This window comes from Pseudocercospora fijiensis (genome assembly GCF_000340215.1).
Source record: "Pseudocercospora fijiensis CIRAD86 unplaced genomic scaffold MYCFIscaffold_6, whole genome shotgun sequence".
NCBI lineage: Eukaryota > Fungi > Ascomycota > Dothideomycetes > Mycosphaerellales > Mycosphaerellaceae > Pseudocercospora > Pseudocercospora fijiensis.
The window spans coordinates 1419487-1441208 of record NW_006921537.1 but is presented as its reverse complement, the minus strand read 5'-3'; the positions used below and the strand labels follow the sequence as shown (position 1 = coordinate 1441208).

At 52.1% G+C, this 21722-nt stretch overlaps 11 protein-coding genes across 11 annotated transcripts; 4 read left to right on the top strand and 7 right to left on the bottom strand.

Moving 5' to 3' along the window:
• Positions 1 to 543: 543 nt before the first annotated feature.
• MYCFIDRAFT_197825 (uncharacterized protein) lies at positions 544 to 1351 on the bottom strand (the record flags this gene model as incomplete). The annotated part of the gene is made up of 3 exons (XM_007930109.1): positions 544 to 618; positions 808 to 1200; positions 1250 to 1351. The coding sequence occupies 3 exons, from the start codon at positions 1349 to 1351 to the stop codon at positions 544 to 546; spliced, it is 570 nt and encodes a 189-aa protein (XP_007928300.1).
• Positions 1352 to 1877: 526 nt separating this feature from the next.
• MYCFIDRAFT_197824 (uncharacterized protein) lies at positions 1878 to 3448 on the top strand (the record flags this gene model as incomplete). The annotated part of the gene is made up of 2 exons (XM_007930108.1): positions 1878 to 2694; positions 2763 to 3448. The coding sequence occupies 2 exons, from the start codon at positions 1878 to 1880 to the stop codon at positions 3446 to 3448; spliced, it is 1503 nt and encodes a 500-aa protein (XP_007928299.1).
• A 1932-nt stretch (positions 3449 to 5380) lies between these two features.
• Positions 5381 to 7704, top strand: MYCFIDRAFT_204137 (uncharacterized protein). The gene has a single exon (XM_007930107.1). It carries the CDS (start codon positions 5435 to 5437, stop codon positions 7253 to 7255), a length of 1821 nt encoding a protein of 606 aa, XP_007928298.1. The 5' UTR covers positions 5381 to 5434; the 3' UTR covers positions 7256 to 7704.
• Positions 7689 to 10547, bottom strand: MYCFIDRAFT_215799 (uncharacterized protein). The gene is made up of 3 exons (XM_007930106.1): positions 8462 to 10547; positions 7974 to 8223; positions 7689 to 7908 (listed from the first exon to the last, which is right to left on the bottom strand). Exons 1-3 carry the CDS (start codon positions 10284 to 10286, stop codon positions 7899 to 7901), a joined length of 2085 nt encoding a protein of 694 aa, XP_007928297.1. The 5' UTR covers positions 10287 to 10547; the 3' UTR covers positions 7689 to 7898.
• Positions 10548 to 10941: 394 nt separating this feature from the next.
• MYCFIDRAFT_208218 (uncharacterized protein) lies at positions 10942 to 11843 on the bottom strand (the record flags this gene model as incomplete). The annotated part of the gene is made up of 4 exons (XM_007930105.1): positions 11806 to 11843; positions 11582 to 11620; positions 11405 to 11505; positions 10942 to 11327 (listed from the first exon to the last, which is right to left on the bottom strand). Coding segments are annotated over exons 1-4 (534 nt in total), but the record flags the coding sequence as incomplete, so codon positions are not given.
• Positions 11844 to 12341: 498 nt separating this feature from the next.
• Positions 12342 to 12830, bottom strand: MYCFIDRAFT_26911 (uncharacterized protein; the record flags this gene model as incomplete). The annotated part of the gene is made up of 1 exon (XM_007929716.1): positions 12342 to 12830. A coding segment is annotated over one exon (489 nt), but the record flags the coding sequence as incomplete, so codon positions are not given.
• A 203-nt stretch (positions 12831 to 13033) lies between these two features.
• MYCFIDRAFT_7209 (uncharacterized protein) lies at positions 13034 to 13537 on the bottom strand (the record flags this gene model as incomplete). The annotated part of the gene is made up of 1 exon (XM_007929687.1): positions 13034 to 13537. A coding segment is annotated over one exon (504 nt), but the record flags the coding sequence as incomplete, so codon positions are not given.
• A 3032-nt stretch (positions 13538 to 16569) lies between these two features.
• Positions 16570 to 17964, bottom strand: MYCFIDRAFT_26072 (uncharacterized protein; the record flags this gene model as incomplete). The annotated part of the gene is made up of 2 exons (XM_007929706.1): positions 16570 to 17165; positions 17256 to 17964. The coding sequence occupies 2 exons, from the start codon at positions 17962 to 17964 to the stop codon at positions 16570 to 16572; spliced, it is 1305 nt and encodes a 434-aa protein (XP_007927897.1).
• Positions 17965 to 18568: 604 nt separating this feature from the next.
• Positions 18569 to 19372, top strand: MYCFIDRAFT_176309 (uncharacterized protein; the record flags this gene model as incomplete). The annotated part of the gene is made up of 5 exons (XM_007930104.1): positions 18569 to 18685; positions 18717 to 18753; positions 18786 to 19020; positions 19044 to 19286; positions 19321 to 19372. 5 exons carry the CDS (start codon positions 18569 to 18571, stop codon positions 19370 to 19372), a joined length of 684 nt encoding a protein of 227 aa, XP_007928295.1.
• Positions 19373 to 19725: 353 nt separating this feature from the next.
• MYCFIDRAFT_176307 (uncharacterized protein) lies at positions 19726 to 20274 on the top strand (the record flags this gene model as incomplete). The annotated part of the gene is made up of 8 exons (XM_007930103.1): positions 19726 to 19749; positions 19790 to 19825; positions 19869 to 19901; positions 19928 to 20030; positions 20056 to 20079; positions 20108 to 20124; positions 20153 to 20176; positions 20212 to 20274. 8 exons carry the CDS (start codon positions 19726 to 19728, stop codon positions 20272 to 20274), a joined length of 324 nt encoding a protein of 107 aa, XP_007928294.1.
• MYCFIDRAFT_183196 (uncharacterized protein) lies at positions 20245 to 21505 on the bottom strand. Its single transcript, XM_007930102.1, has 2 exons — positions 21068 to 21505; positions 20245 to 20976 (listed from the first exon to the last, which is right to left on the bottom strand). The coding sequence occupies exons 1-2, from the start codon at positions 21376 to 21378 to the stop codon at positions 20787 to 20789; spliced, it is 501 nt and encodes a 166-aa protein (XP_007928293.1). The 5' UTR covers positions 21379 to 21505; the 3' UTR covers positions 20245 to 20786.
• Between the last annotated feature and the right edge of the window lie 217 nt (positions 21506 to 21722).

Here is a 21722-nt window from a genome sequence, read left to right as displayed (position 1 = left end):
TGCTAGAACCAGACGTAGTAGAAGAGGTCGATGAGGTCGATGAACTAGACATCAGAGGAGTCGATCTCGACTGGGTAGCGTCGCCTGCACTGCTGGTTATACTGGTAGACGTCGACACAATTCCAGATCCATATCCGGTGCCTGCAATGGTCGTCGTGTTGCTGATGGGATAGAGTTGGCAGAGTGCCTTGCTTGCAAAAGCGGCAACCAGAAGAGTCTGTCTATGCATGACGAAGCTTCTGAAACGCGAGGATGTTGGTGATGGATACAGCATTCAATGATGGTCTCGGCCGAGCATAAATACTTTGCACGGTCTTGATAATTCTCAACCCCGGGACCTCTAGGCCGGGGACAATGCTGTCCCGAATAGCTTCGCACAGCCCATAGCCCGCTGTGCTGTTATTGAGGCATTGTCAAAAGAGCAACCTGCTCTCTTCTCCACTGTCTCGATATTGCAATACGAAAGCAGATGGAGATCCTGTTGGTGTTCCCATGTCTATACTGGGTGACATTGAGGTGCACTGCTAAGCCATGCTCCGAGTTTCACAAGCAGCCATAGTCGGGTAGGGACCCACTCTCTTGAGCACTTTGACCACTGCTGCGGCTGAGCCGGCTTTTCTGTGGGAAGATTTCAGCTTTGTCACATGTAGACTGGCCAGATTTAGAGAGGACGGAGGGAGATTTGCTCTTGCCAGATCATACAATAGAGCTCCGATTCAATTCAGAGATGAGGGACAAAGTAGCAGATCTCGCGGCATGAGGGAGATGTTTGCTCTGGCTTCTTTGTGCAGATACTCAAAGACCTACACATTCCTCGCGCCATCGTCTGAAGCTCTCATCCCATGTGTCGCGATCATGGCCGAGTAGATAGTTTGCCACGTCTTCGGTGGTACACGGAATTGCCTGCACCTCTCCATTCACGATCTTGCAGATGGTGATCTTGTCATCCTTTTCGTAACGATCCTTCTCCAGGACCGCGAAAAAGAGCCTGCACAGCGGTTTGGGAGCATTCTCGACAAATGCTGCAGCATCTTCCATGCTCTTGCCGATGAAAGGTGATCGCCACGCAGGATCAAGGGGCGGCTCGGTGGCGGTAGTACGCGTGTCGTCGTCGATGTCGGGCAGTTTGTCGTAGCTGTCGGCCAACCAGAGATAGTAGTCTTCATCATCCTCATTCTTTGCGAGCACCTCTTCGATCATCTATGTCATTCGTGAGCGTCAGCATCTTCGACAATGCAGAGCTGCTCACCGAATGAGGAACAGCTGCGTCCAGGACAAACAAGGCGTATACGTCCACGCGCGTGTCATCGTCGAGCCGTTGAGTGGCGCTCTCTTCGCTGCTGGCCATCATCGTGGACAGTGTGAGGATGCGGAGACACCCTCATCGGTCGAGAGCTTTCGGACGACATGCTGAAGATCTCGAAATAGCCTGGTTGTTTCACAGAAAGTGGATCGAAGCTGGCCCGATACGATCTTGAGTGCACAGACCACCGGGAGACGGCTCGGGCAGTGCAAACCTAAAATAATCTCCGACCAAATCCCTCGCTCTACTCTTCCTCTCACATCGATCGCAAGCACGGGCGGCAAAATTGAACGATGGTCTCACCTTCGCACTATGTCGTTCGGCATGCACCAGAAACGAGCATAGCCTTGGCACCCACTCATCTTGGCCTCTCATCTCGAGATGTTGGTGACACGCTGGTATCCACAGTCCAAGTCTGGAGACACCATCGTGCAAGGGTATCAGTATGGTATTTTGAGAGTCCGAGAGGCCCATGAAGCCGCAGTCATGTATAGATGATAAAGGGCCAATGTTCGTGTCTATGGGTAAGCCAAATCAGCATTCACAGTCAAGCCCTCCACCTTTTCTATTCAAGATGACTTTCATGTTGCTTGCACTCTCTTCTTTGGCGATTCCAACTTTCGCCCAAGACGCGCTCAAAGCGGTTTTGGTTGGAAGACCACAACCCATCGCGACGCTCATACCACAGCCATCTGCCGTGCCCCTGGACCACTTCCGGCCGCCAAACATATCAGAGATTATTGAGAGTCCCGACGACAGACCAACGAAAGACATCATCAGTTCCACCCATACGAACGAGGACGATGGTGAACCCGAACCACCCTCCTTCCTCAGAGCCGATCCCGATGAGGTTCACGACGAGTTCAGCGCTTATGTTCCCTATGGAGAGGCGAATGGACAGACCTTGGTCAAGCGATCACTGACCAAACGAGCAGCCTTTCGCGGAACCATGATGATGAACTGCAAGAAAGCCAGAGAAGCATGTCAGAATGCATGCTGGTACCAGAACTGTGTGAGAGGTGCTCAAGGCTCGACTACTGCCGTAACCTACACATACGACTCCTCCTCCAACAACGATGAAAATCGGGTTCAAGCCGGCACGACTGTGACCCGTGGCACGCCATGCGCAGCTTGGCCTTTCGGACAGCGCTTCTGGGATATGTATCCATGGAGCCGACAAAAGCCAACCAAGGACTCCCAGAGACAGCTGCAGACTGACGAGTGGCCTATGGCTGACTTCAAGAATGATCCTTTCGACCCTACTGCCAACCCGCCTCAGCACTCTCTCCGCTGCATCACTGCCGAAGATAATTCCAAAGGTTCGAAACAATGGGTCAATTTTCGCGACGGAGCAGGCCATTACAAAGCAGGAAAAAAATACGAAAGCAAACGTAAGAAGCGTCAAAAATAATCATCCGGAACCTGAACCTCGTACTAACACAACACATATGTCGCACAGGCCTCGGAACCTCCAGATTCGTCACAGGCGACACCTTCCACGTCGAATTCGACATGTCGGAATTCGACGACACCAACGCCGACGACGTCAAAGCCAAGACCGATCTCCTCTCCTACTGCACACCACCATCCTACAATTCCTGCCAAAACGACGGCCGACAATTCCACATGTCCGCCCTCGTACAAACCTCCACTCGTCAGTTGCAAGTCGGAACCCTCGAATGGCCCTACGACGCCAATTCCCACAACAAATACCGAATCGATGGGGAGAAGGACGATATCAAAGCTTACTTCGTCACTGTGGAAGTGACGGGCGATGATGGGGATTTTTTGAAAGCTAGTGCGCAGACGTATGTTGATGGAGATTATCAAGATCTTGATCGTGCGGATTCGAGACGAGTTGGGGTTGGTGGGGAGGTTTCTTTGAAAGGGGACTTGCCGCAGGAGTTGAAGGTTAGGAGGGTGGATGGAGCGGGGTGTACGACGGAGTTGGAGTTTGTTTATGGGAGTCCGGATGATGGGACGTTGGATTGGTTTGTTTTTAAGAGTGATGCGAAGGGGTATGGGAGGTGGTCTTGGATTGAGAGTGGGAGTCAGAGTGGGAAGTATTGTCAGGTTGAGGAGATGAAGGATGATGAGGGGGATTATGTTGGGACGAAGTTTTTTTGTACGTTTCCTGGGTGGTGATAGGGAAGACTTGTAATTGATGCTTTCGTGCGTTTTGTGTTATCTGTCGTCTATCTTGATGTGAAATGTCAACTTTGAAGCTGTGTTCATTGCGAGCTGACAGTCTTACAGAGCAGACCTGCGAAGTTTCTGAGGCTGCGCTCGTGATGAGCGTCCAGTGCGTGACAATGAATGAAAAGTCTGCTAAACCCTTGCTCGGGCAGAATGGGGAAGAATCAGAGTCTTCAGACGACGCTGTACAAGTTTTGCGGTACCGTACCGATAGCTTGTGTCATTCGCCGATAGCTTGGTAGGACTTCGGATCCCGGATTGAGGAAAATATTTGAGGTAAGGTCATCCTGGTATGCTCGTGGACGGTATGGATCTGTGAAGTCACTCTTCAGTCATGGTCTCGTGGACTTGCATCATGACGTGGCGATGGCAGATGAAGTGTTTGTAAAAGTGGGTATTGAGGTTGTTGGCGTCTGAAGTCTCACGTGGATGAGTGTGCAGTCACGAGCCAAGGTCAGGAGGAGCGTAAAGAAGTAGCATGGCGGGCCGTGGCGGAACAGAAGTTTCGCATCTCAACTGCATTGAACTAGCGACATTGATATCGCTGATGTGGTGGTCGGCAGTCTGATAAGGTCGTTCCATTCATGGAGTTAGGTGGTGCTGATGGAGCGGCACGATGACGCACGGCTTTCCGCAGAAGCAGCTACAGTATGCAGGTTCGTGACTCCTGATGCACGGCGTGCGTTCGGTGAGAGAAGCGAAGCGTGCGAAACAGGGGCTCGTTTCGAACACCTTTCTCGAAGAATGAGAGTTCTCAGGCCACGCTTTCGAGGTGTGGTCACTGCGGTGGCACGACATCGGGTTTCATGATGGGTCGCAGTTGGCCTTTTCAGGCTACAGACGAGAAAATGCTATTATGAGAGTGAAAGGAATGCGAGGTTGAATCAAATCCTGTTCCTCAGCTTCAGGGCAAGGTTGGGCTTGTCAGGCAAAGACGCGATAGCACACGGCGAGATTGGTGGCCGAGGGCAGAATGGCGATGGCGATGGCGATGGCGGTTCCGTACAGGCCGGTATTTGGCCTGTGATAACCCGCGGTATAGTCAGTACAAAATGATGTCTCTGGCAGCGACAGCGGCGTGTATTCGCGAGGTTCAACTGTAAACGTCATCGATAGAACGAGAAGCTGGCAGTGTGCTTATCTATCAGCCAGGAAACAGTTGCTCAAGACGCGAATAAACAGCGAGGAGGTAGCAGTACGGTAGGGTACATGTAGCTAAGTGCTTATCGAGGCTGAGATTGGACGTGGAAGTGGAAAATACGACATACCGTACTAGCAGTATGATAGATACTAGGTAGACGATGAGGATGATAAGGGTGATGACGATGACTCTTCTCCCTTTCTGCACACTACTCTCTTCGCCGGCCGCGTCTTGCATTTCTTTGTTTGAATCACAAAAGCTACACACAAGTTTCACGGAGCGCGGAACTGTCGACGATTCGCTGGATCCCGGATCGACTCTCTACTCGCGGAACTGAACTCAAGAAGCTCTCCTGGTGGCAGGTGCATCGAGAACCTGGCTCGAGCTACGTATAAATGCTATAGTAGTAGTACAGTGTATTCGTGCTTCTGCTACAGTCATCTGATCGCGCCGCGTCCATACCCATACCGCATACCGGACTCCTATCCTCGTGCCAGTCTGCTCGCATACCCTCCTTTTCTACACCACTTGAATCCGGCACTGTTCCTGGATACTGCCACTGTCATCTTGTCCCTGGCGCCGATCAATTATTGAGCTCTCCAGTCCCGAGCACGCTCGACAAGCTCCAAAGCACGCATGCACTGCGCTACTCTTTCCGGCTGAGCGGCGCGTGACTGCTATACACCTCACTACTACTGCCCAACATCCAGCAGCCTCACTGCCATTGCCACCGTCATTAGCGACGACAACATCGTCGTGGCTGGCCCTTATCGGCCTTATCAGCTCGCAGCGTCATGGCCTTCCAACAGCCACAGCAGCGACCACGTCCTGCGCGACCACTCTCAATTGATCCAACGCCCAAACACATCGCCGCCCCGATATCGCCTGCAACACGACCAACTGCCGAAGAATCACACGAATGGATCCTCTTCACACCACAGTCCGACCAACAAAGCGCGTCGCAAACCTCAAGAACTCCTCGCACTGCAACCCGCCGCACTCTTTCCGACATCGCCTCCCTCGAGACACATGTAAGATCGCATGATAACCCGGACGACAGCGGCACTTGTCTGGGCACCGAGATTGAGGACGAGAACGCTGAGCTCGACAGCTTGGACGATGGCCTTCATGCCTTTCATCACCCGTTTCAGCCCTCTCCTGCCAACCTGGATCAGAGTGGCGGAACCGTCTTACCGACGCACGATGGCTTTGGCACCTTCCCATCAGGTACATCATTACAAGAACACTTGTGGCAGTTTGAGCGACACAACCCACATCGAAGGACCACCAGACATGCGAGACGACGAAGTAGTGTACAGCGAAGACTAGATGAGCTGCAGGAGGAGGACGAAATCAGCCCAGAAGACGAGCGCGTCGAACGAATAGAGAAGTGGCGACTAGACCAGAGTAGAGCAGTTTTGGATGAGATCGAACGCGAAACACAACGACAGCGGAGACGAATGAGCAGAATGAGCAATGCCACCAGCGCCATGGACGTGCGACGAAGCCTACACGAGCAAGCACTATCGCGAACCTTGACGCGCAGCGACTCTGTGATCCTTGAAGAATCAGAAGCTGCACACGTTGAACAACCAAGCGAGTCGTGGTGGAGACGGATCACGAGAAAGGTGATTCAGGACTTGATAGGATTGGACGACGCCACGCTATCTGTCATCTTCGGAGAGCAACTGGTCGACCCCTCACCAACACCGACCGAGAAATCACCCATGGCTGCTGCTGCTGCGCTGCACGATTCGCGTGTGGCATTCCACGACTCCGAGCCGGCGTGGGAAATCAAGCTTCTTGACCGCATAGCACGCGAACTCGGGATTCTCGTTCACCAGCTTTCAGAATATGATGGATCTGCATTCAACACATACAAGAATGCTCAAGAGCAACAGCTTGAGTACGCGGGGCTACCACGAAGCATCCCACGCCAACCATCTCTACGTCAGCGAAGACGAGAAGAAAAGGCAGGCCTACGAGGCGGTCCCATCGAAGAAGCTTTCTCTCCTACTGTACCACTTTCGCCACTGACGGCGGCAACCGATCCAGCCGATACATCGCTATGGGGCATTGAAGAGGAGCCCGACAATCTGACGGACGACGAAGACCATGACAGGCTTCGCAAAGAGCGAGAATATTGGGAGCGCGATGTGGACGTGAAGATGATCTTCAAGTACCTGAAGAATCGATTCTCCCGTGGCACACAGACCGACAACAATCCGACTGCTGAGGAATCAATCGGGCCACTTCCCGCATCATGGGCGACCGTCGGCGCCTCACAGTCTGCGATGGGCACGTCGCCAGAAAGCCAGCGTCGACAAGAGATCATTCGGCAACAGCATCCTCTTGTGTCCAAAGCCGCGGAAAGAGCTATGGAGCGTGCACGGGCCAGCGCTGCAACTGCCAGAAGACGAGAAAGCCTGTTGAAGCGTCAAGTGCTTCAACGCAAGCGCGCTGGCAGTCAAAGCTGTGCGAGTGAAAGCACGAAACGCAGTCGCCACACTAGAAGTGCATCGTCGCGCCATTACTGGGACATCGGTAACAACAGCGTCGGAAGCGGTAGCGGACCTGCCATATCTGCTGCACTCGGCGGCTGGGGCGAGGTCTAACCGCGTCTTCCGACATCGACCAAGACCATCATATCGCACGGCTTATCGCACGCGTCGTCCGGAACCCTGCTGGTCGGAACGGCCTCAATATCATGTACACAGACGAGAGAGCAATGCATCACGATGCAATCGGAACTTCACGAAGCCACCTCCTACTTTTCAACAGGAAGGCGCCCAGCAACAAAGCGCCTGAGGACCACCTCATTGCAAAGAGCTACCTATCGGATCTAGAGTGAGAGACGAATACAGACTCTCGGCTTATCAAACATTCAGCGAGCATGTTTGCACTACTACATGTACCAGTTTTTTTTCTTTACTCGTCAGCTAGCATGATACCACGAACAACAACAACCACGCTGCTTCTTACGCAACTTACGATACGTCATCATCTACTAGGATAGATTGACTGGTGCAAAATACAAGCAAGGCTCTTCAGCCAATTCCCAATGATGAATACCGATACTGCCCTACCATCTACTACCCATACCCACACCATACCACCCCCTTTCTACCAGCCCGAATGAACCCACCAACACAAAATAAACTTAGCCTGGCCTGACCCGAATCTCTAGCCCATGTGGGTAGCATTCAGCCGCCCGCATTCCAAGACAACCAAGACATGCTCATCACATCCTCAATCACATCACACGATCCTTTTCACCTCTCATCACGTCAGCTTCAACCTTCTCCCCAAAAGGTATCTCCAGTTTCATTTCACCTTTCAGGAGTATATATCCCACTTCCACCACCATGACTCGAGTGCGATTCCCTTCCATCCAGACTCTCCTTGCGACTGAACATGGATAGTGGTCGCGAAAGCCTTGAAACTGCGCTCGAAGGTCGACGTTGGGGGTAGTTGATGTATTCGGTTGTCGAGTTGGGGGTGGGTGTTGAGGTCTTGGAGCCCCGGACGTGTTTGCTGGGTGCGACGTGGTTGGTTTGGATGATGGTGGGGGGACAGTCGTGGTCTGGATTTTTTATGTTTATTTTAGAATATGTTTTTTAATCATGGTAGGAGTAGTAGTAGCATAGTAGTGGGAATAGAATGTTTTTTTGGGGGGATGAGAGGTGGGTAGGTTGGTAGGTAGACCCAGGATTTTTCTTTGCAGTAAATCTACGGGGTCTTTTTTTTGCTGCTGCTGTTCTTCTTCTATTCTGATTATGGGGTTAGGGGGAGGAGGAGGAAGAAGAGGGATCATTTCTTACTCAAGACCTGTTCGGCATAAGCATCAGGACCAAGCTTCGTCAATTTCTCATCCTTCACAATGACTTCTTTCTCGGAGTCTGCCATGTATTTCTCCACAACCTGTCGAACTCCGTTATCGTAGGTTCCAAGAATTCTGGAGGCTAAGAGTGCGGCGTTGACGCTATTGTTGATGCTGACGGTCGCGACCGGCACGCCGCGAGGCATGTTGCAGATGCTGAGAAGACTGTCCATTCCGTCTCCGATGGTGGGTTTCACGGGGACTCCGATGACGGGGAGAGGAGTGTAAGCTGCGGTCATTCCTGGGAGATGAGCTGCTCCGCCTGCTGCGGCGATGATGACTTTGATGCTGGTTTGTGAGGCTTGGGAGGCGAAGTGTGCCATCCAGGTTGGAGTTCGGTGGGCGGATGTGATGCGAGTGGTGTACGGGATGCCGAATTTGTTGAGGATGGCGAGACCGGGTTGGAGGACGGTGAGGTCGGAGTCGGAGCCCATGATGACGGCTATGAGGGGCTGTTGTTCGGGTGTTGGTCCGTCTCTCGTTGTCAGAGAAGAAGATTCGGTGGCCGATGAGAGGGAGTGGGCGAATGATGGTGTCTGAGGTTTGCCTTCGTCTACGAGATCGATCATGGGCTGGATGAGACGTTCTGCTTGGGACATGCTAGGCGCGCAGACCGTGAGGTGGCCCATCTTGCGACCTTTCCGTGATTTGCCCTTGCCGTAGAGGTGTAGCTTTGTTCTTCTTTGCGCCAGAGCTGCTCGTGCAATCTTGCGATGCGAGTCTTCTTCATCGCCTCCGAGAATGTTGAGCATGATGCTTGGCTCTCGCAACTCCAGGTCTTCTTGTTGGAGAGGCAGGTCAAGGATGGCTCTGAGATGCGCTTCATACTGAGAGACTGGACAGCCTTCGATGGTGTAGTGGCCGCTGTTGTGGGGTCGAGGAGCAATTTCATTGACGAGCAGAGTCTGTCCATCGAGGAGCAGAAACATCTCGACGCCGAAAACACCCTTGCCCTCAAAGCATGCCACTGCTTGCCTGGCGAGCTCTTGAGCCTTCTTGCTCACTTCTGGAGCTACACCTCGCGCAGGAGTGTAGGTGAGCTTGCAGATTGAGTCTTCGTGGACAGTCTCGGTAGTGGGAAAGGCCAAGATCTCATTCGCCGTCTTTACAACCATGACGGCCAGCTCCATCTTGAAGTTTGCCCATTTCTCAGCATAAAGATCTCTGTTGACGCTTAGTGCTTCGAGCGCAGGCCGGAAGTCGGTCTTGGTCTTGATAGCAAAGTTTCCTCGGCCATCATATGCATCTCTTCTCGACTTCAGCATCAGCGGCAGGCCAAGCTCGCCACTGACACGCTCAAGCTCTCGGATGGTGGGTTCCTCCAGCGACAGACTCTCAGTGGTGGCGACGCCGTTTTTCTTCAGGTGCCACTTCTGATTGTACTTGTCTTGGATCATGCGGAGCGTTTTCCAGTGCGGTTGGACATCGACCGTTTCGCTAATCTCTTCGAGCATTTCTGTGTCGACATGCTCGATCTCCACGGTCACGACGTCGGACTTGGCGGCCAATTTCTGGATGGCTCTGCGGTCCTTGAAAGAGCCATCAACATGGCCGTCGTGGTTGGCCACCTGCTTTGCGCTCGATCCGGGGGCATCGAGGAAGTTGACTCTGATCTCGAGCAGGTTTGCTGCCTCAACCAGCATGCGTCCCAGCTGGCCGCCGCCAAGAACTCCAACTACTTTGTCGGAGGCCATTCTGCCCGCTTCTTTCGCTGTAGTGCAGGTCTCTGTGCTGCTAATGAATTCCTCGTGAAAGCGCGATTGCATTCAATGCATGCTCCTGGTAGTGGCGGAAGCTTGTGACACGTGCGAGACAGAGCTGTGCAGAGGGTGAGGCGGACAGGAACTTGGAAGGGTCTGTCAAAAAATTGCCCAGCTCACTGAGCTCAGATTGCAGCAATAAAGTTCGGGCAGCTGCCTCCCAAAACCCACCCGTTCTCGGGGAATGCGCGATTATATTGTCCCGACTGCCTTTGCTCTATGACGATCGCGAGAACAAACAATGTAGGATGTGCCTGTTACTTCCGGTGCTGCCGGACGAACTAATCAGAATAATAATCACTTGCTCGCATGGGCTTCGACGGATCCGGGCTGGAAAGATCCCGGTACCCGTCATCGGCACGTTCACGTTCGTAGTACAAGAAGGAACGATTGGGCACGGAACGAGAGCTCAAATGATGTGATCCATCGGGAGTTGATGGTCAGATGCTATTTCATTCCCCGAACTGCATAGCCGACGTGCAACGCCGCATTCCCAGCCCTTGCCAAACCACATAGAACACCGGATGCATCTTTTCATGTCCTTTTTGGACCGCTGATCATAAAAGATGCGCCTGCACCATGCCATAATCCCGTCAGAAGCCCACACCCAGAAATGAGTGAGTCGCTTAGACCTTGAAACCACGCGATCGTCTGCGACCACGGGCACGCTCGAACTTGCGTCCCTTGCTCTCGACGTATGGCTTCTTGTCGGTGTGTGGGCCGAAGCCGAAGTGCTTGACAGCCTCACGGGCGTTCTTTGGACCGCGGAGAAGGATGACGTTGGACCCAGTCGGGGCACGGAGAGCGAGCTGATCGAAGGTGAGGCACTCACCGCCGGCCTTCTCAATGCGAGCACGGGCGGTAGCGGTGAACTTGAGAGCGCAGATGCTCAGCTTTGGGACCTCCAGGAGGCGGTTGTCATCGGTGACAGTGCCGACGACAGCGCGGATCTTGCCCTCGTGAGCCTTGGCGCTGTGCTTGTTGGCAGAGACAGCGACAATCTTGGAGAGGGAGAGAGGTGGGGTGTTGATGCGCGACATGCGCAGTCTATTGTGAATTAGCACTGCTCCTCATATCTTGAGAGGCCTTCATGTCCTCCAGTGCGCGCGCCTGCTCTTACGTACCTCCTCAAGACAGTAGCATTGAACTTGCTCTCTGTGCGGCGGTTGAGGAAAGTGTACAGCTTGTGCAACAACTTTCGGTATGGGTTGGTGCTGTGTGGCGCCTAAACACATAAGTCAATATGTGTTCGACTCGCAGAGAACTCAGTCATTCTCGATGCTCATAGCAGGTATATGTACCTTGCGGTGGCCGGAGACCACGTGGTGCTTGTCCAAATCCTACAGAGATATCAGCGAAATGTCTTGCAATAGACGACTGGAGAGCGCTGGGCGGCATAGGTGATATCGAGTAGGCCAAAGAATGTGTCTCCAATCTCGCAAGACCACCCGCGTTGCCGCACCAAATGCGCGCCTCTCGATGTCTCATATCCTGCTCCAGTGCTCTTCCACGCGTGCGCACTTACGACACCCATCTTGTCTGTATTGTCGGCGGTTGTGTGGTTCTCGACCGTGAGGAAGGAGAAGTCGTCTTGAAGCGCAGTCTCGAAGCAAATTGCAAATCGGTGCCAAGAAATCGTGTGGACCGACTACCGGAGAGCGCTAGCGCCAACCCTAATTATACCCTCGCATCATTTCGTTACATCCAAGCCATCCTCATTATCCAAACCTGATTCTACGAGCACCTCGTGCGATTTCGAGACTCCTGCACCAATGCTCGCTGCCTTCTCTCGTGCATGGCAATAATGTCGTCGCCGCAGCACAGCGCACAGGTTCCGGGATGACCCCCAAACCTCAAAAGCGCCGAAGAAGCATGCCAGCCCTCAAGGTCTAGGATACCAATGCCAATGCCTCATCCCTTCCAGTGCTTCCACACATGATTGTAAGCATATCTTTCGGTCTCGGTACCACTGCTACTGCCGCAATGCTATCATAATCGAGTGCGCCGATGCACGATTTCTTGCACAAGAAAGCTTCTCGTCTCCATTACACGCCACGCAGCTCAACCCTGCCAGTCCGCCGACGTCAGCCTCTTCAGCAGATCCAGCCGATCCACATGACTCTTGACCAGCGTTGTCAGATGCGGTCTTGCAGTCTCGGACAGAAGTAACCTTGTTGCGGCTTCATACTGGTTGCCATTCCTGTAGAAGCCCATCTTTCCCCATACTCGCCGCCTGACGGCCTCCTCCTTCAGTGCTTCCCAGTGCTCATGCCATGTATCGAGCGCTCTCACCGTCTCCGCTAACATGCCTGCGACTGGCGTCATCACTTGACGAAACAAAGCTAATTGTAGCAGATCATTGGCATAGCGGTACAGCATATGCACGAGAATGAATGTATCCAACATTGTCAATGACATCGATAGCTCGCTCGAAAACAGCGCTCGAAATGCCGAGCAAGGCGATACTGTTCGTCTGAAGTTGAACTCAGGCTCTGTAAAGGGATGTGAGGCATCGAATATTGCTTCATCGCAAGGAAAGTCGCCTTCAATTTCGGAGCTTGGGACTCGCAAAGGTATACCTTTGTAGAAGAGGAAAGCGCAGTCCAGAAGTATGATCCATGTCGCAGTACTAGCAGCTCATCCGTCAGCATTCCTTCGTAATGTAGTAGGTATCGAATCGCTTACCGAATCATACACTCTTTTCTCAACCAAGATGATTCAGAAAGCCGATCGTCGAGCTGCTGTCTAGCCCCCAATAAGCCACTCGCTTGCGCAGCCTTGAAGGTCTGGTCAAATCTAAGTGCCATGGCTCTCTGTTTCGCAGCTTCATCGCCAGTCCAGAACTGTATGATGAGCATGCAAAGTCCTGCTTGGATCGTCTGGAAATCTCCATGCTGAGCCGCAGCACTGCACTTGCCGACACTTTGCTCTCCAAACAAGGGCTCATGGAAGAAGACATACTTCTCCGCATGGTACATGATCTCGCTCGCCATCGTCCTCTCATCCTCGTCAGGGGAGTACATGGCCCCGAGCAGAGCCATACTCGCCAACAAAGGCTCATTCGTATCATCCACTCTGAACGAAGGCTTATGCACATATCGACAGTTTGGGTGCCAGCAATCGAAGTAATATCGAAGAAACTTCGCCGTGGAAGTGGGTGCGAAAAGATGCTTCAGCTGCGCCGTCACCGACTCCTGCTCTGCTTCACCCATTCTGGTGACACTGGGCACGCAAAGGATGCTCTTGATGATGACATCCAGCTTGTCTTCATTATCGGAAACGCCATAGATATCGTCGTCATCATCACCGTTTGGGATCTGAGGAGCATCGAGCCCAGTCTCCAAGGGTGACGCATCTCCTCCAGGCCATGCATCCGCGCCGGAGAATGACGGATTGAGGAGACTCTCCAGGAACTCGAAATCGAGACCCATGTTCGTATTCCCGCACCCCTTGGACGGCACGTAGACTTCGACCTGCCCTCTCGATGCCGTAGATGACCTGGGCGTACATCTAGAAAAATTGAAGCCAGGCGGGAAAAGCTCCTCCTCTCTATCACGAAGCAAGAACGCCACGGAGCAAGCTTTGTCGGCGTGATCTTCTCCAGCTTCATCTGTGACTTCCGCAGTTGTAGGCGGAGATGTAGTCGTCGAGCTAGTATCAGAACCTGCCCTCAAACAACACAGTCCTCGTGAAACACACGTCCCGCACGGGGATGCTCCGTCGCATGACATTTTCTTCGTAGCACAAGAGCTGCAAGCATGTCGGTCTCGACCCCGAGCCCTGCGGAAATCTGGAAGCGGATTGGAGCCTCGTTTGGAACAGATGATGGTGTGTCGTTGGAGAGCATCGCGTCTGGAATAGATGCTTTTACAAAATTGACATATGTGACACTCGCGTGAAAATTCTATGAGAAACGAAGGAGTTAGTGAACGCACCGTATAGCCGCATTCATCAGGCTGACTACTGGTAACTTACCTCTCGAGTAATAAGTCATTCGATCTCGCTGCAGCATCCTGTCTGTTGTGTCTGTTCTCTTCCAGGCTCTGCCGGCCCGGCCCTTTCTTTTTCTGCCGATCTCAATTGCCGAACATTTTTTCGAATTTAATCCCGTCCGAGAAAGAATTCAGGAGAAGACGAGTCTCGAGGCTGGGGAGGGACGACAAGGAAAGAAACGATGGATTTGTGGAGACGGGAGATCTGTGGGGATCACGTCTATATCCTTTGGAAATAAACTTCACACGCGACAATGCACAAGGTATCGAGATTGACGGTGATCATGCAACATGGCAACCTCGTAGCACCGAAATCATCCTGGCCTTCTTCTCTTGTTGAGTACTATGTATGTCGGTTCTAGAACTCCCGTACCGCTACTAACATTGGAAATCAGGAATCGGTTGTGGATATTCGGATAATATCCAACTAAATCCTTCGCAAGGACAATGTCTCAGTTACTATCATATGCAGGCAGACGCAGTTATACCACAGCAACAGGCTTCTCAACGACGTCGTAAGGATTCGCTACATCTCTTTCAATAAGAGCCATAACCTACCCATCTCCTTCGGGAGCATCTTCACTCCTATGTAGGTGCCCTCTTTCCCGTTTTATTCGAACATTGCGCCAAAACCATTCAAACCCTGATACATATTCTTCGCACCATCCGAACTTTGTAGCACGAAAACAATCATGCAAAAAGAAAGGAAGGGAAGAAAAAAAAGATCATATTTCAAAGTCATGAATCTTTTACCGAGTCTCGGAAACTAGTCCAAGATGACTAACTTTTTTTTAAAATCTTCAATTTTGCTGCGATTGGGGTTTTTTGGTGGGATCGAACTTCTTGCGTACGAAATCTGCTTTGGGAGTCTGGAGATGGGCATGAGCGGACTTCGTTTGGTTTCCAGCCTGCGTTGGGATTTGTAGCGTCTTGGGGAATGAATATGAATGTTGCGCCTCACGTGTAGTCCTAGGCTCAGTGGTTTTCGCCTTTCTTCATTCGAGCGACGTTGGCTTCGAAGGGCCAGACGAACAGGGTGATCGAATTTGGCGTCATGGCCATGCCGTGTAGGAACCCTGGGTTGCTCCAGAGCCCATTCTCGCAATTTCCATTACGATCGATGTGTCTTTGCTTCGTAGCCAAAGACTACAAGCTCGTCCGTTATCGGATCGTATTTTAGATGTGCTGTGAAAATCTTCGATGTGATCTGGCTCTTGAAGGGATCGTAGCATCTTGTTCCGAGAAGCAACTTCTTTCATAGCAAGCAGGAGACCCGCCCAGTATACAAGCTTGATATTCGCCGTGCTATCGACTGCCGCTCTGCATACTGTCAGTGCTGAACGAAGTCGGTACCTCGACAATACTCACCTCACGCAAAAATGACGCGTGAAAGGACGAAAAAGTGGCATTGTTCGCCTTTCTCTGCAACTTGAATCGCTCGGTCTCAACATATTCTTTGTCTTCATATCAACCCTCCCATTGTGAAACTGAAAGACTGACACATTCCCGTCTCCAGCAATGGGTACATTGTTCGGATCTGGAGCCACACATGGATCGCATATAACGCGGTCAAAGTTATCTTCAATCTCCTTGGATATTTCGCCATGAACGACAAGGTCGGCGACTTCGCCTTCGATTCGGCATGGTGTAGCTCCTCCAGCGAGGTCCAGAGCCACTGGCCATTTGGACTTGGGGCCATCTGCCTAGTCATCGGTGTCGCCATTGGTTCGCGCAGGAGGGTCTGCTTATGGTTGGCGGAAGGCCGTGAGCAGGAAGTTCTGCTGTGACCATCTCGACGACAGTGGTGCTCATCTGGATGAGTGTGACATGCAAGTCAAGTGAAGTGTTGACAGTCGTTCCATCTTGTTTGCGAAAATGCCACCCATTACTTGTTCGGTACAGCTAGGAATCTCCAGACTTGTACCCCAGGCCTCATACATCCCCGCCCATTCCTTGCGATCCACGAGGTTGCTGGTATCATTGATGCTTACGCTCGGTCAGACGAATCATGAGTGCCGAAATCAAGAAACGATTCAGGCACAAGGCTTGTAGCAGATAAACACGGCCATAAAATGCTTCGATCTGGGAGGTGTGGGCTGATTCAGCACTCCCTGCTCAAACGGGCTGGCAGCGCAACCCTGCATCCGCAAATTGGAAACAACAAGATCGTTATTATCAGGTCGATAGTCAGATCTTTCAGGAGACGCTTAAGATAGATACCAACATCATATTATTGCGTGGGTCCGCCGTCCGCCATGATGATCCGGTCGCTTCACGTGCAAGGAACAGGCTCCAGATCAAATCGGGTGGACTTGGGAGCTCTTCATCTCGCCGGGTTCGTTGAACAGTTCCTCAATGGGATTCTTGTTGACGGCTTCGTACCATTGGAGCACGCTACACATGAAATAAGCGCTTGATCCCCAGATGGTGGAGAGATCACTCTGGTATTCGGCCCAGCCGCGAGTATGTGCTAGAATTCCGAATATGGCGATCAGCTCGAAGCCAACACTACCAACCGTTGCCCAGGCACCGACCCACCATCCTAAGACTTTTGGCTCTGGTTTATACCACTTCTCTTGGGTCTCTAACATGAACATGAGACTGGCGATCAGGAAACATGCGGCTGCTATGACTTGAGGATACCAGTAGGCTCCTAATTCTTGCCACCACTCGAGGCTGTCGAGGATGCCAGGAAGAACAACAATCGCAGTCACGCCATATAGAGTCACGCCGAAGAGTTGGATGGCACAAGCCAGGTAGCCAATTTCGTAGACATGATGGGTCCTGAGAGCGTGCCAAGTTGGCCACCATCTCCAAGACATGTAAATGCTCGTGTCGCCTTCCTCGCGGCCCATGTCTACTGCACCTCTTCTAGGCGCGGGAGATGTGCCATCTGGATAGATTGAACCGGGGCGAAGATGACGAGCTTCTTTGGTCTTCCAGCCCGCTTCAGGATCAACAATGGCAGCATAGGTCTCCTCACGATGCCGATGAGCAGGATTTAGATGGCTGAAGAAGTTGTGGATTTTCTCGTCCAGAAGCTTCTTGTTGTCGTCATCATGGCCATGCAGAAGCCTTCGCATAGCGGATCCATGAAAACTGCCATCATTAACAGCCTCAAGATACGCTGCTACGGCACCGATTTGATAGAAGATTGCACCGAAAAAGAAACTGAGTGGGCCAGCATATTTTTTCGCAGTCTCGGACATGGAGTCTTCGCCGTGTGCTACCGGATACCACGCGAGGACGCCATCACAGATAAACAAGGCAGAACCGATGGTATACGACCAACCGCTCCAAAACGCCATGTCCCAATAAGGGAAGGTCGAGATCATGGTCCACAGATTGGTCCGAATGTGCTTGAGGTTTGACGACATTCGAGGAGTAAACTGCAGTGGCAAGAATGAATTGTCGCCATCGTCTGAGTCTAGGTCCAGTCTCGGCACTGCTATCGAGTTCCTGCCCTTGCGATTGTCTCGAGCCCGCCAGATGAGCTCTCGCTCCTCGGCTCTACTGGCATTCTCATCAGAGTCGCTCTGATATCTCACACGCATGCGGATGTTCGTGGGGTTTAAGAATCGGATGACTCCGTAGGCATGCATGCTGTCCATATGAAGCTTGTGTCGGACAGTCCTGACTTTGTCAAGAACACCTGCTTGGACGTCCTCTGCGGCAGACTTGAGCTTGTCCATGGTATGGTGCTTCTCCATATTGTCCTCGCCGTGGTCGCTTTTGGTCCTTTGCTTCGACAGACTGCGTGGCTTCGATGCCTCGCTGGACGGGCGGTGTTCTGTTGGTGATGGTGGGTGTAGCAATTCATCGCCATTTAAAGTTTGTGGGTTCTGACTCTGTGTCCGACAGACTGTCGGTGAGACAGGCGAAAGCAACTCGTTGTCGCCAGTGTTGTGATTCTCAGTGACAGCGGCTCCAGGTCCATTATTATCTCTGGCGCCATCGCTGGCGAACGGATTTGGATTGTCGAAAGGCTCCATTTTGCATCGTATAACTGTGATACAACGAACTGCACAAAATAGAAAGAAATAGGGCCCTCCAGAACAGCAAGCTTTAGTCAAGCATCAACAGGTGGCGCTTAGCTTGCTTTTGCTCGGTCACATCGTAGGAATTTGAGGCTGTACCGTACGACAGCTTCTGCGGCGCTCCTACACCTACGCAAAGCTTAATAATTGACTTTGACGATAAGTGCGTCAGCGTCCCATAGCGTTGAGTTGGATGCAGCATTGATCCTGCTGAGCCTGCTTTCCATGCTTGACCGAAGTAGTCGTAGTAAGGCACATGATGTTGTCCTTAACCGGGTACAAGCAGTCGGCGCGCATGCTACTACGCTGTTCCTTGTACTTCGCTGCTCCATCTTCTCAATCCTGTGGTCGAAGCGTAGTGTTGCCATGGATCTTCGTGACTCGGGTCAAAGCGAAAAGCAGGTCAGCATCCATACCACACATGGCATTGGGTGTCTGAGAATGGTTCTCCGCAATCGAGCCCGACATCGATAGAGTCAACATTGTTCTGCACGTGGCATATTATTCAAGCCGGTCGCTGTTGGGCGCGGGCTCCTGCAGACTCGTCGCGCGGCTGGTTCCCGGGAAGCATGCATGCGATGATCTCTCGAGGCAGATGTCCCCGATATTGGCGATGAGGTGCAAATATCCGAGTGCGCTGATTGTCTTGACTGTATTTCCGCAGCTTTGCACTGCCGTAACGGACATGATATTCAATTCGGCATATGCAGCGTAGCAATGCGCACGATCGGTAGCATATTGCCACGATCCGTGTCACGACCGTTCTTCCACTTCCAGCCGCCTGCCGTCCCAGGCCAAGGTTGCCATGCTGAGGGAAGATCCTGTATGGCCTCCATATTCTTGCTCTTGCGAATGGGCTGGACTGGGCGGCAAATGAATGTGCAGCGTCAATTCCCAGAGATGAGCATAGTCAGGATCATAAGTAGCTCGCTCTCAGCCGAGCATGTGAAGACCACCAAGACTGTATCCTGCAACATGTGACTTCGGAAGACACTTCTCATATTGCTGTAGAAGAGCGATTCAGCTAAGTTACCTCTACACTCCGAAGAGCCTCAAAATATAATTCATTGTATCTCACATATACAGCACCTGAAGGAGTAAAACTAACTCGCTATAATAATAAAATCCCTTCTAAGTTCCTTCTTCATTCGCTCGACATCGAACGCGTAACTACATCATCATCATCATCATCAAAAAAACTACCCCCTTCCTCTTATTATCAACCCTTCCACAATGCCAGTATAAGCTTTGATGAAGCGAACCCCAGAAATTCTCGAAACTTGGCAAATCCCTGATACGTAACTGGGCTGGCCGGCTAGCATTCACTCTCTCATCTCATCGTTATTATTATTATTATTAGGGATCAAGTTTATTGAAACGAAATTGTAAAACTTGAAACACTTTGCTGCTTGCATGATGAGGCCGCGTGGCTGCATGGCCGTGTAGTCGCTTCATATGCCTGAATTCAATTAATCTTTAGGGCAGGGTGAGGTGGTGGATTGGTATTGAGCAAATGGTCTACTAGTAGATAGAGTGTGATGTATGCAGACATACAGTAGTTAATTTATGCAGGTTCGGAAAACGTTGCGCATGTGAGGTAGTGTCACAATAATAAGAGGGGGAGACTTACACGTTCAATCAGTGTCCCTGCATTTGTGTCGTCTCGTCGAACGGCCGGGACGCCAATGCACGAGCACACGGACCAAGAGTTCCTTGCGTCAGTGAAACAAACGATTGACAAGCAAGTCGACGACCGGTGTTTGTTGTGGAGTGCATTTGCGTCGCAGATCATGATTAGCCTCGTCCGGTCGTGTTGTGGTTGGTTGTGATGCAATGCATGCAGCATGCCCGCCGACGTCCAACATTCGTCGATTGCGTAGACGACGGATGATGAACATATAGACAGGAAGGGCATTCAGTAGCAGCAGCACAAATGAAGAAGCGAAGGGGGTTGTTGCTTGGTGAAACTCGATCTTCTAGCGGCGCGTATTAGATACAATCTTCTTCTTCTTCTTCTTCTTCTCTCAACCATGGCTAGCAGTGTAGGTGTCGGGGGTATGGCCATGGTCGGGGATGGTTATCTACAAAGCTACACCTCGACGCCGATAGTCGTTTCGAAAAAAACACCTAGCAACAATATATCGAAAGGAAAAATGGTAGTAGATAGACAAAGTAGGAGGATGTTGTCGTCGATAAAAAAAAGATCCTAAGTCACTGCCGCCGTATCCCAGCTGTTCGTTAGATTCTTCTGCGCTTCTTCTTCCTTCTTGGGACAAATGTGCATTAGAGAGATCTTGAATTACAAGGTCGAATCGGAGGAGGAGGAGAGGGAAGCCAAAGCCAAAATGCGTGATGCCGTCTTTCGTTCGATGTTGTTGTTGTCGTTGTCGTTGTCGTGCTGTGAGTTCCCAAGCTCAACATTCAAGACTGTTCGTTCATGCCACCCATCCTCATCACCCGCGCTCCAAGCTCGACGCTTAGAGGGCGGCGATGAAACCAGCAGCTGCGAGAATGACACCGAACGAGGCCTTGGTGGCAGCTCCGGTGTAGGCTGGAGGGATGGGGCTGGTGGCGGCTGGTGGCGGGAGTGCGCCGGTTCCGGTTGGCTTCACGGGCACGCCTGGGGTGGTGACGTTGCCTGATGGGTATGGTGGAACTGCAGTGCTGCTGGGAAATAGTCAGTATATGCAGCAGTGTTCACACGACTGGGCTTGCACGGCGTTCTGTGTACCATGTGCTGCAGGAGGTGACTACTGACGAGTAGACTGGCTTTGTCACGGTACACGGGCAGTTGGTGATGGTGAGTGTGGTGGCCTCGGTCACGGTGTAGGTGACTCCGCCGTGGGTGATCTGAGTCGCTTGCGGGCAGTAAGTGGTCAACTGGGTGACGACCTCGGTGGTGTAGGATGGCGGCTGGGCGCCTGGCAAGACGGGAGCAGCAGTGGTGCCGCCGGTGACGCCTGTAGAGCTGTTGGATGGTGGGGGGCTGTAGCTACCGTAACTCCAGCCGCCATCAGCGACGGCGACGGCGGAGAGGCCAGCGAGGGAAGCAGCGACAGCGAAACGCATGTTGACGACTTTGGCGGGTAGTGGTGGTGGTGAGGGAATAGAAGTTGCGCGGGTGATTCGTCGAGCGTCGGGTTAAGCGAGTGAATGCGGTGCGGTATACACCGGTGTGTGGTCGTGTTGTCTGCTGGAACGAATGCTGAGAGGGAGGAGAGAGCTTCTCGCGAACGGGAGGCAGCATGTTCTTATTGCGAGCAACAGGCTCGAGATGAACGGCCGGTCTAATTGGATTGCGGCCAATCACTCGGCCTGCTGGCAAGGCTGAGGCCAGGGAGGCGCTGCGACGACGGGACTTTCTCGTGGCGCTAATGCAGCGAGGCTTGATGAGGCCATGCCATGCCATGCCA